This window comes from Mobula hypostoma, chromosome 17 (genome assembly GCF_963921235.1).
Source record: "Mobula hypostoma chromosome 17, sMobHyp1.1, whole genome shotgun sequence".
Classification (NCBI taxonomy): domain Eukaryota; kingdom Metazoa; phylum Chordata; class Chondrichthyes; order Myliobatiformes; family Myliobatidae; genus Mobula; species Mobula hypostoma.
In genome coordinates, this window is record NC_086113.1 from 63,286,325 (window position 1) to 63,299,428 (window position 13,104).

Sequence of the window (13,104 nt, forward strand, 5' to 3'; positions counted from 1 at the left end):
CTGTAAAAACGTTTAATGCAACCATATTCTATTTTAAAATAATATACTCTCACATCACTTGTGTATCTATAGCAAATGTCTCCAGAATATTTTCATCGTCATCCCTTACCTAAGTAGTGCTGTTGACTTCTTGGACTTCGGTTCCAAATCTTCTGGTCCAATATTAGTGAAGTTAGACAAGTCATTCCCACTACAGTAATAATCCCCACTGCCTGAAAATTAAGAAAATGTGTTCAATTACATGCAATGTTTTTCAAAATTTATTAGCTTAAAAAAACTGGCCCACAAAAATCACGACGTTGTTGGTCAGTTCAATTTTGACCATTCCACAGTATCACTCCCTATCTCTGTAATCTCCTCCAACCCTAAAGAATATTCTGGGATCTTTAGACTTCTCCAACTCTAGATTCCTGCTCATTTTTGATTTTTATAGTCTTGTCTCTGGCTGTTTAGGTGTTGGGTCTGGAATTCCATTTTCAATCAACATCCTTCCCTTTCTACTTCATCATACCCTCCTCTAAGATGTTCTTTAAAATATACAGTAGATCCTTAGCAAGACCAGTCTCATGTTACCTGATGTGGCTTACTGAAAATTCATTTGATGCTATACATAAGAAGCATCTTAAGATATGTGAGAAGTTATATAATTCAAATTGTAATTCATACAAAACTATCTCATTTATGTTAAAAGATGCAAAAAGTAATCAGTGTTTTATAAATGCAAATTTATATTTGTAACTGATAAATATTTATACTGCATACTTAATCATCAAGTTCGGAGAGGGCCGTCAAGCTCACTTAATCTATGCAATCTCTCAATTCAATCCCATTGCTATTTTTAGCACTTCCAAATGTTTTTCAATATGGAAGGACACTAATTCAGTAACCTCCATCCTCCATCAGGAAGGTCGCAAAGCCTTCCATTTCTTTTTGGATTCCAGACCTAATCAGTTCCCCTCTACCACTGCTCTGCTCCGTCTAGCAGAATTGGTCCTTACTCTTAATAATTTCCCCTTTGGCTCCTCCCACTTCCTTCAAACTAAAGGTGTAGCCATGGGCACCCGTATGGGTCCCAGCTATGCCTACCTTTTTGTTGGCTATGTGGAACAGTCCATGTTCCAAGCCTATACTGGTATCTATCCCTCACTTTTCCTTCGCTACATCGATGACTGCATTGGCACTGCTTCCTGCATGCATACTGAGCTCGTTGACTTCATCAACTTTACCTCCAACTTCCACCCCGCCCTCAAATTTACCTGGTCCATTACCGACACCTCCCTCCCCTTCCTTGATCTCTCTGTCTTTATCTCTGGAGACAGCTTATCTACTGATGTCTACTATAAGCCCACAGACTCTCACAGCTACCTGGACTATTCCTCTTCCCCGAGGAAATCTGCAGATGCTGGAAATTCAAGCAACACACACAAAAAATGCTGGTGAACACAGCAGGCCAGGCAGCATCTATAGGAAGAGGTACAGTTGACGTTCCGGGCTAAGACTCTTCATCAGGACTAACTGAAAGAAGAGATAGTAAAAGATTTGAAAGTGGGGGGGGGAGGGGGAGATTCGAAATGATAGGAGAAGACAGGAGTGGGAGAGATGGAGCTAAGAGCTAGAAAGTTGATTGACAAAAGGGATATGAGGCTGGAGAAGGGAGAGGATCATGGGACAGGAGGCCTAGGGAGAAAGAAAGGGGGAGAGAAGCCCAGGGGATGGGCAAGGAGTATAGTGAGAGGGACAGAGGGAGAAAAAAAAAAGAGAAAAAATTTATATAATAATAAATATATAATGGATGGGGTACGAAGGGGAGGTGGGGCATTAACAGAAGTTAGAGAAGTTAATGTTAATGCCATCAGGTAGGAGGTGTTGTTCCTCCAACCTGAGTGTGGCTATATCTTGACAGTAGAGGAGGCCGTGGATAGCCATATTCAAATGGGAATGGGATATGGAATTAAAATGTGTGGCCACAGAGAGATCCTTATTTATTATTATAATAAGTGAATAATTAATCTTTTCACGGTCTAAACTGGCCATAATATCACTAAGCCGTTGAGTGTGAGTGGGTGGGGCAGCATCTTTCCACCTAAGAAGAACCGTCTAACCAAGAGAGAGAGGCAAAAGATAATGTTCAACAAGTACATATTTACTTCACCCAAGGTGCCAAAAAGAGGGTTAGGTTCTAAATGGCAATTAAGAATATGAGATTGGGTTGAAAAAACTTCTCTCCAGAATTTCTCTAGACTAGGACAGGCCCAGTACATATGAATAAGGGAAGCCTCACCCTTTACACTTATCACAAACAAGACTAATGTCAGGACAAAACCGCGATAATTTAGTTTTAGACATACGAGCCCTGTTAACTTAAACTGCAAAAGGCAGTGGCGAGCACATAGAGAGGTTGAGCTGACTGACTTAAGAATTAAATCCCAAACCGCATCAGATAAGGAGATTTTAGATCTTGTTCCCAGGCAGTTCTAATTTTATCAGAAGGGGCACCTCTCAAAATCACTAACTTATCCCGAATAGCAGATATTAAATCTTTACCCAATGGATTGATACAAAGAAACAAGTCCAGAACATTTTTCTCAGGCACCTCAGGAAAGTTTGATATCAAAGGGTTAATGAAATGTCTAATTTGAAGATATCTAAAGAAATGAGTATTAGGTAGATTAAACTTTACAGACAGTTGTTGAAAAGTTGCAAAACGATTATCTACGAAAAGATCTTCAAAGCGCCTAATACCATTTCTATGCCAATCGTAGAATGTTGAATCCCGCATAGAAGGGAGGAAAAGATGATTGTGTAAAATAGGGCTAGAGAGACAAAAACCATGAAATTTTCTGAACTGAGCCCATATTCTTAAAGTATGTCTGATAAGAGGATTAACAATAAGTCTACGCAAATAACAAGGAAGTGTGGAACCGAGAAGTGCAGAAACTGAAAGATCCTTAGTAGAGTTCAACTCTATTGCCACCCATTTTGGGCAGTCAGACTTATTATGGAAGAAAGACCAAAAAATAAGACAACAAATATGGGCTGCCCAATAATATAAATGAAAATTAGGCAAGGCCATACCACCTTCCTTTTAAGATTTTTGAAGCTTTATTAAGTCTAGGGCGTTTACCCTTCCATAGATAAGACGAAATAATAGAATCTAACCCATCGAAAAAAGCTTTAGAAATAAAAATTGGTAAAGACTGAAATAGATACAAAAATTTAGGAAGGATATAAATTTTAATAACATTAATATGACCTACAAGAGACATAGACAAGGGTGACCACTGTGTCAAACTCTGTTTTGTAGAATTTAGAAGATTGGTAAATTTTTTTCGAAAAAGACTCTTAACGTTCCTTGTTACTGTAATACCAAGATAAGTGAATTGATTGTTAATTACTTCAAAAAGGAGGTCACGGAATACTAAAGCTTGTGCTTCTCTATTAATTGGAAAGAGTTCACTCTTATGTAAATTAAGTTTATAACCAGAAAGTTGACTAAATTTATTAAGAAGTGAAAACATTGAGGGTAAGAAGGTAGTCGGGTTTGATATAAAAAGTAAAAGATCGTCAGTATAAAGGGAAACTTTATGCTCAACACCCCCCCCTCCAAATCCCCATCAATTCAGCACAGCTACAAAAGCAATCGCCAGTGGCTCTATAGCCAAATTGAAGAGTGAGGAACTTAAAGGGCATTCTTGACGGGTGCCACGTTTAAGGCTGAAAGACTGGGATTGCTGAGAGTCGGTCAAAACAGAAGGGGTGGGACCTGAACATAGCAATTTAATCCATGTAGTAAAACTTTGTCCAAAATCAAATTTTTCTAAAACTGCAAAAGGTAATTCCACTCGATGCAATCGATCACTTTCTCCACATCAAGAGAAATAACACATTCAGGAGTCCCAGTTCAGGATGAATATAAAATATTAAATAAGTGCCGTATATTAAAAAAGGAAGACAATTTTAGATAAAACCAGTTTGATCTTCAGAAATAATAGAGGGTATAATGTTCCCTAATCTACAAGCCAAAACGTTACCCAAAATTTTAACATCGACATTTAACAAAGAAATCGGCCTATACGAAGAACACTGTCGGATCTTGACCTTTTTTGGCTAAAAGAATGATACATGCCTCGTTAAATGATGCAGGCAATTTACCGTGTTTAAACGAATTGGATAGAACTAAAAATAATTGAGACGAAAGCAGTGAAGAAAATGGTTTATAAAATTCTGCAGAAAAGCCATCAGGTCCAGGAGATTTACCCAACTGCAATGCAGAGATGGCAGATAATATTTCCTCTAATGATTGAGATTTGCTTTAAAGTCAGGGGAGAGTGAATGAGAAAGAATCTAAAAAGCATGGATTGGGACAGGTTGTTGAGAAAGGATCTAAAAAGCGTGGATTGGGACAGGTTGTTGAGAAAGGATCTAAAAAGCGTGGATTGGGACAGGTTGTTCTCTGGCAAAGATGTGATCGGTAGGTGGGAAGCCTTCAAAGGAGAAATTTTGAGAGTGCAGAGTTTGTATGTTCCTGTCAGGATTAAAGGCAAAGTGAATAGGAATAAGGAACCTTGGTTCTCAAGGGATATTGCAACTCTGATAAAGAAGAAGAGGGAGTTGTATGAAATGTATAGGAAACAGGGAGTAAATCAGGTGCTTGAGGAGTATAAGTGCAAGAAAATACTTAAGAAAAAAATCAGGAGGGCTAAAAGAAGGTTGCCTTGGCAGTCAGAGTGAAGGATAATCCAAAGAGCTTTTACCGGTATATTAAGAGCAAAAGGATTGTAAGGGATAAAATTGGTCCTCTTGAAGATCAGAGTGGTCAGCTATGTGTGGAACCAAAGGAAATGGGGGAGATCTTAAATAGGTTTTTTGCGTCTGTATTTACTAAGGAAACTGGCATGAAGTCTATGGAATTGAGGGATTCAAGTAGTGAGATCATGGAAACTGTACAGATTGAAAAGGAGGAGGTGCTTGCTGTCTTGAGGAAAATTAAAGTGGATAAATCCCCGGGACCTGACAGGGTGTTTCCTCGGACCTTGAAGGAGACTAGTGTTAAAATTGCAGGGACCCTGGCAGAAATATTTAAAATGTCACTGTCTACAGGTGAGGTGCCGGAGGATTGGAGAGCGGCTCATGTTGTTCCGTTGTTTAAAAAAGGATCGAAAAGTAATCCGGGAAATTATAGGCCGGTAAGTTTAACGTCGGTAGTAGGTAAGTTATTGGAGGGAGTACTAAGAGACAGAATCTACAAGCATTTGGATAGACAGGGACTTATTAGGGAGAGTTAACATGGCTTTGTGCATGGTAGGTCATGTTTGACCAATCTTTTGGAGTTTTTCGAGGAGATTACCAGGAAAGTGGATGAAGGGAAGGCAGTGGATATTGTCTACATGGACTTCAGTAAGGCCTTTGACAAGGTCCCGCATGGGAGGTTAGTTAGGAAAATTCAGTCGCTAGGTATACATGGAGAGGTGGTAAATTGGATTAGACATTGGCTCAATGGAAGAAGCCAAAGAGTGGTAGTAGAGAATTGCTTCTCTGAGTGGAGGCCTGTGACTAGTGGTGTGCCACAAGGATCAGTGCTGGGTCCATTGTTATTTGTCATCTATATCAATGATCTGGATGATAATGTGGTAAATTGGATCAGCAAATTTGCTGATGATACAAAGATTGGAGGTGTAGTAGACAGTAAGGAAGGTTTTCAGAGCCTGCAGAGGGACTTGGACCAGCTGGAAAAATGGGCTGAAAAATGGCAGATGGAGTTTAATACAGACAAGTGTGAGGTATTGCATATTGGAAGGACAAACCAAGGTAGAACATACAGGGTTAATGGTAAGGCACTGAGGAGTGCAGTGGAATAGAGGGATCTGGGAATACAGATACAAAATTTCCCTAAAAGTGGCGTCACAGGTAGATAGGGTCGTAAAGAGAGCTTTTGGTACATTGGCCTTTATTAATCAAAGTATTGAGTATAAGAGCTGGAATGTTATGATGAGGTTGTGTAAGGCATTGGTGAGGCCGAATCTGGAGTATTGTGTTCAGTTTTGGTCACCAAATTACAGGAAGGATATAAATAAGGTTGAAAGAGTGCAGAGAAGGTTTACAAGGATGTTGCCAGGACTTGAGAAACTCAGTTACAGAGAAAGGTTGAATAGGTTTGGACTTTATTCCCTGGAGTGTAGAAGAATGAGGGGAGATTTGATAGAGGTATATAAAATTATGATGGGTATAGATAGAGTGAATGCAAGCAGGCTTTTTCCACTGAGGCAAGGGGAGAAAAAAACCAGAGGACATGGGTTAAGGGTGAGGGGGGAAAAGTTTAAAGGGAACATTAGGGGGGGCTTCTTCACACAGAGAGTGGTGGGAGTATGGAATGAGCTGCCAGACGAGGTGGTAAATGCGGGTTCTTTTTTAACATTTAAGAATAAATTGGACAGATACATGGATGGGAGGTGTATGGAGGGATATGGTCCGTGTGCAGGTCAGTGGGACTAGGCAGAAAATGGTTCGGCACAGCCAAGAAGGGCCAAAAGGCCTGTTTCTGTGCTGTAGTTTCTATGGTTTCTAATATTTAAACTATTTAAAAAATGCTCAACCGAGATATTCTCATTTAAAGATTCAGAAGTACAAAGTCGAGAATAATAGTTCTTAGTAGCCAGGGCATCAAAGGTTATGGTGAGAAGGCAGGGGAGTGGGACTAAATAGGAGAAAATGGATCAGTTCATGATAAAATAGCGGAGCAGACGATGGGCCGAATGGCCTACTTCTGCTCCTTTGTCTTATGATCTTATGGTGTCATTGATATCGGAATGAATCAAAGTAATGTTCCCATTTCCCATTCGAATTTTTGTAATTTGTTGTTTAGCTTTAGAGCATCTTAGTTGGTTAACTAAAAACTTACCAGACTTATCCCCATGAATATAAAATCAGCTCTTACTTTCAAGAAGTTGGCGTTCAACTGGCCGAGTGGCAGTGAGGTCAAACTTAGTTTGAAGTTCTACTCTCTTCTCATACAATTCGGGGTTTTTGGTCTGGGCATATAATTGGTCTGTTGCTTTGATTTGACCAATCAAGTCTGAACGCTCTAAATAGGTCTTTCTTTTCAGATTCACAGTATATGAAATTATTTGACCCCTTAAATATGCTTTCATGGCATCCCTGACAACCTGGGATGAGATTTCAGATGACATGTTAGTACTTAAAAAAAAGTTATCTGGTCCTTCATAAATTTTACAAAATCATTATCCGACAACAAGGTCGGATTAAAATGCCAATGTTTGTTCATTTGAGGAAAACCAGGGAAATTTATGGACAGGGTAACTGGGGCATGATCCGAAATCAATATACTCTGATAATCACAAGAGCGAACAGGTGGAATCAGCTGATTATCCATTAGGAAATAATCAATTCTAGTAAAGGAATGATGGACGTGTGAAAAAAGTGAATAATCTCTCAGTAGGATGGAAAAAATGCCACACATCAGAGATACCAGAATTAGAAAGGAAAGAGTGAATAGATAGAGCAGATTTACTTGGGAGTCCAGAAACAGAGGAGGATCGATCCGATACTAGATCTAACCAACAATTAAAATCACCACCCAACATGAAGAAATATAAACTCAAGTCAGGCAATAAAGAGAAAAAACGATCAAAAAAGTCCACATCATCTGAATTGGGAGCATTGAGGTTAGCCAAGACTACCCTATTATTATACAATTCCCCAGAGACAATAATAAAATGACCATTTGTATCCGATACTTTGTTGTGAAGCTCAAAGGGAACATTCTGAATAATGATTGAAACCCCCCTGGCTTTAGCCAGAAAAGCAGAATGGAAGTGCTGTCCCACCCACCTAGACATAAGGCGAGAGTTATCAAAACTACAAATATGTGTTTCTTGCAAAAAAGCAATGTCAGCTTTGAGCTGCTTGAGATGTGAAAACACCTTCCTTCTTTTAACAGGATGGTTCAATCCCTTAACATTCCAGTTTATAAAGTTCAACGGGCTAACCGCTGTCATATAAAAAACATATTGGGTAGTAGGTATAAATATGCACAAACATTCTAATAACAGCTCTGGGGCAGAAGTAAAAAACAAGAAATTCAGGACAAAAAAAGTCCTGAATAACGAAGGGTTGTTTAAATAGTGTTGGCACTAGGAAACCCCACCCCCTCAGATCCCAAAGCGAGAAATCTACCGAAGAACAGAGCAAGCTCTTCAGAAAAAAACTACCCCTAACCCCAATTTCCAGTTTCTAAGTAGCTTCATAAGTTCCATTTAATTAACAGTTTGAAAAAAAAAGCAGTTTTACACTTGGAATTAAAATTGTACATAAAATTGACAATGATACCTGCAAGAAGTGCATCCAGCTGCAGCTCCTAACAAACTGCGTTAGGGAAATGAAGCAGGAGCTGGATGACCTGTGGATCATTTGGGAATAGTAGCTACAGGGAGGTAGTTACGCCAAAGGAGCAGAGGACAGGAAATTGGGTCACTGTCAGGCGAGGGAAGAGGAAAGGGCAGGCAGAGCAGGGTTCCCCTGTGGCCATTCCCCTCAACAACAAGTATACCGCATTGGATACTGTTGGGGGATGACTTACCTGGGACAAGCTGCAGTAGCCGGATCTCTGGCACTGAGTCTGGCTCTGCAGTGTAGAAGGGAGGGAGGAAAAAGAGGACAGCGGTAGTGATAGGGGACTTGATAGTTAGAGGTGCAGATAGGAGGTTCTGTGGTCGTGACAGAGAATCCAGGATGGTTTGTTGCTTCCCGGGTGCCAGGGTCAAGGATGTCTCTGATCAATTGCATGACATTCTGAAGTGGAAGGGTGATCAGCCAGATGTCGTGGTGCACATAGGTACCAATGACATAGCAAGGAAGAGTGAGGAGGTCCTGGACAGTGAGTATAGAGAGCTTGGTAGGAAGTTGAAAAGCAGGACCTCGAGGGTGGTAATCTCAGGATTGCTACCTGTGCTACATGCCAGTGAGGGTAGGAATAGGATGCTCTGGAGGATGAACAAGTGGCTGAGGAACTGGTGTAGGGAGCAGGGTTTCAGATTTCAGGATAATTGGGACCTCTTCTGGGGCAGGTGGGACCTGTACATGAGAGATGGGTTACACTTGAACTACAGGGGGACCAATATCCTTTCAGGGAGGTTTGTTACTGCTGTTGGGGAGGCTTTAAACTAGATTTGCAGGGGGATGGGAACCAGAGTGCCAGAGCTGACAGTGTGGCTGGGGTGAAAATAAATGATGTTAAAAGTTCAAGCAAATCCGCTAATAGAAAAGTTGTGAGTGGTGGTAAAAATCTTCTGAGGTGTATATATTTCAATGCTAGGAGTATTGTGGGGAAGGCGGATGAGTTGAGGGCGTGGATTGACACGTGGAATTATGACGTTATAGCAATTAGTGAAACTTGGCTACAGGAGGGGCAGAACTGGCAGCTTAATATTCCAGGGTTCCAATGTTTCAGATGTGATCGAGGCAGAGGAATGAAAGGTGGGGGAGTAGCATTGCTTGTTAGGGAAAATATTACAGCAGTGCTCAGGCTGGACAGATTAGAGGGCTTGTCTACTGAGCCCTTATGGGTGGAGCTGAGAAACAGGAAAGGTATGGCCACATTAGTGGGATTGTATTACAGACCACCGACTAGTCAACTAGAATTGGAAGAGCAAGTCTGCAGAGAGATAGCAGGCAACTGCAGGAAACAAAGTTGTGGTGGTAGGGAATTTTAATTTTCCATATATTGATTGGGTCTCCCATACTGTTAAGGGTCTAGATGGTTTAGAGTTTGTAAAATGTGTTCAGGAAAGTTTTCTAAATCAACATATAGAGGGACAAACTAGAGGGGATGCAATATTGGATCTCCTGTTAGGAAACGAGCTAGGACAAGTGACAGAAGTCTGTGTAGGGGAGCACTTTGGTTCCAGTGATCATAACACCATTAGTTTCAACTTGATCATGGACAAGGATAGATCTGGTCCTAGGGTTGAGGTTCTTAATTGGAAGAAGGCCAAATTTGAAGAAATGAGAAAGGATCTAAAAAGCGTGGATTGGGACAGGTTGTTCTCTGGCAAGGATGTGATCGGTAGGTGGGAAGCCTTCAAAGGAGAAATTTTGAGAGTGCAGAATTTGTATGTTCCTGTCAGGATTAAAGGCAAAGTGAATAGGAATAAGGAACCTTGGTTCTCAAGGGATATTGCAACTCTGATAAAGAAGAAGAGGAAGTTGTATGACATGTATAGGAAACAGGGAGTAAATAAGGTGCTTGAGGAGTATAAGAAGTGCAAGAAAATACTTAAGAAAAAAATCAGGAGGGCTAAAAGAAAACATGAGGTTGCCTTGGCAGTCAAAGTGAAGGATAATCCAAAGAGCTTTTACAGGTATATTAAGAGCAAAAGGATTGTAAGGGATAAAATTGGTCCTCTTGAAGATCAGAGTGGTCAGCTATGTGCGGAACCAAAGGAAATGGGGGAGATCTTAACTAGGTTTTTTGCGTCTGTATTTACTGAGGAAACTGGCATGAAGTCTATGGAACTAAGGGAAACAAGTAGTGAGATCATGGAAACTGTACAGATCGAAAAGGAGGAGGTCCTTGCTGTCTTGAGGAAAATTAAAGTGGATAAATCCCCGGGACCTGACAGGGTGTTCCCTCGGACCTTGAAGGAGACTAGTGTTGAAATTGCAGGGGCCCTGGCAGAAATATTTAAAATGTCGCTGTCTACAGGTGAGGTGCCGGAGGATTGGAGAGTGGCTCATGTTGTTCCGTTGTTTAAAAAAGAATCGAAAAGTAATCCGGGAAATTATAGGCCGCTAAGTTTAACGACGGTAGTAGGTAAGTTATTGGAGGGAGTACTAAGAGACAGAATCTACAAGCATTTGGATAGACAGGGACTTATTAGGGAGAGTCAACATGGCTTTGTGCGTGGTAGATCATGTTTGACCAATCTATTGGAGTTTTTCGAGGAGGTTACCAGGAAAGTGGATGAAGGGAAGGCAGTGGATATTGTCTACATGGACTTAAGTAAGGCCTTTGAAAAGGTCCCGCATGGGAGGTTAGTTAGGAAAATTCAGTCGCTAGGTATACATGAAGAGGTGATAAATTGGATTAAACATTGGCTCAATAGAGGAAGCCAAAGAGTGGTAGTAGAGAATTGCTTCTCCGAGTGGAGGCCTGTGACTAGTGATGTGCCACAGGGATCAGTGCTGGGTCCATTGTTATATGTCATCTATATCAATGATCTGGATGATAATGTGGTAAATTGGATCAGCAAATTTGCTGATGATACAAAGATTGGAGGTGTAGTAGACAGTAAGGAAGGTTTTCAGAGCCTGCAGAGGGACTTGGACCAGCTGGAAAAATGGGCTGAAAAATGGCAGATGGAGTTTAATACAGACAAGTGTGAGGTATTGCATATTGGAAGGACAAACCAAGGTAGAACATACAGGGTTAATGGTAAGGCACTGAGGAGTGCAGTGGAATAGAGGGATCTGGGAATACAGATACAAAATTTCCCTAAAAGTGGCGTCACAGGTAGATAGGGTCGTAAAGAGAGCTTTTGGTACATTGGCCTTTATTAATCAAAGTATTGAGTATAAGAGCTGGAATGTTATGATGAGGTTGTGTAAGGCATTGGTGAGGCCGAATCTGGAGTATTGTGTTCAGTTTTGGTCACCAAATTACAGGAAGGATATAAATAAGGTTGAAAGAGTGCAGAGAAGGTTTACAAGGATGTTGCCAGGACTTGAGAAACTCAGTTACAGAGAAAGGTTGAATAGGTTAGGACTTTATTCCCTGGAGCGTAGAAGAATGAGGGGAGATTTGATAGAGGTATATAAAATTATGATGGGTATAGATAGAGTGAATGCAAGCAGGCTTTTTCCATTGAGGCAAGGGGAGAAAAAAACCAGAGGACATGGGTTAAGGGTGAGGGGGGAAAAGTTTAAAGGGAACATTAAGGGGGGGCTTCTTCACACAGAGAGTAGTGGGAGTATGGAAAGAGCTGCCAGACGAGGTGGTAAATGCGGGTTCTTTTTTAACATTTAAGAATAAATTGGACAGATACATGGATGGGAGGTGTATGGAGGGATATGGTCCGTGTGCAGGTCAGCGGGCTTAGGCAGAAAATGTTTCGGCACAGCCAAGAAGGGCCAAAAGGCCTGTTTCTGTGCTGTAGTTTCTATGGTTTCTATGGTTCTATAAAGAAAAAAAAGGAAACAGTACTAACAAAAAGTATTAGACTTAACTTGAAATAATAATCCAGATTACCATACCCGCAAAAAGAGAATACAGTAATTAAAAAATTAAATTTAAAAAGAAAACAGGGAAAAGAAACAAAGAAAGAAAAAAAGTACCAATCGGCCATTTTAAATAATCAAATCGAGTCTGATGGAGACACTATAGCAAGGATACTTTCGATAAATTTCTGAACTTCTTATAGCAGAGTTAAACCATATTCAGTAATTTAAAAATTAAATTTAAAAGGAAAACAAAAGATTAAAAAAAACTAAAGAGAGGAGAAAAAGCAATCGGCCATTTTAGATAAGCAAATCGAGTCTGAAGAAATCACAATAGCAAGGAGACTTTCGATAAATTTCTGAACTTCTTACACCAGAAATAAACCATTTTCAGTAATTTAAAATTTTAATTTAAAAGGAAAACAAAAAAAAAACAGAGAAAAAAAATAGTAATCGGCCATTTTAGATAAGCAAATCGAGTCTGAAGAAATCACAATAGCAAGGAGACTTTCGATAGATTTCTGAACTTCTTACACCAGAAATAAACCATTTTCAGTAATTTAAAATTTTAATTTAAAAGGAAAACAAAAAAAAAACAAAGAGAAAAAAAAGTAATCAGCCATTTTAAATAATCAAATCGAGTCCGAAGAAGTCGTAACGGTAGGGAGACTTTCGATGAATTCCTGAGCTTCTGTAATAGAGTTGAACCACTTTTTGTCCCCAGTACTAACAGTTATTCGGAGATGGGCAGGGTAATGTAGCCAGGGCCTGAGTCCACGATTGTAAAACTCTTATACCTTTGTATTCAGCACACAGCCTCAAAACTTGAGGAGCATAATCTTCAACAATACGAATGGGATGGCCCTTATAATG

The 13,104-nt window shown here is 40.2% G+C and overlaps 1 protein-coding gene across 1 annotated transcript in view; it reads right to left on the reverse strand.

Annotated features, from left to right (window-relative positions):
* The window catches only part of eci2 (enoyl-CoA delta isomerase 2), a 137,788-nt gene that overhangs the window by 14,978 nt on the left and 109,706 nt on the right, over positions 1-13,104 (reverse strand). The window contains exon 6 of the mRNA XM_063070025.1: positions 110-212. Within this exon, the coding sequence (XP_062926095.1) occupies positions 110-212 (103 nt within the window). The remainder of the gene's footprint in view (positions 1-109; positions 213-13,104) is intronic.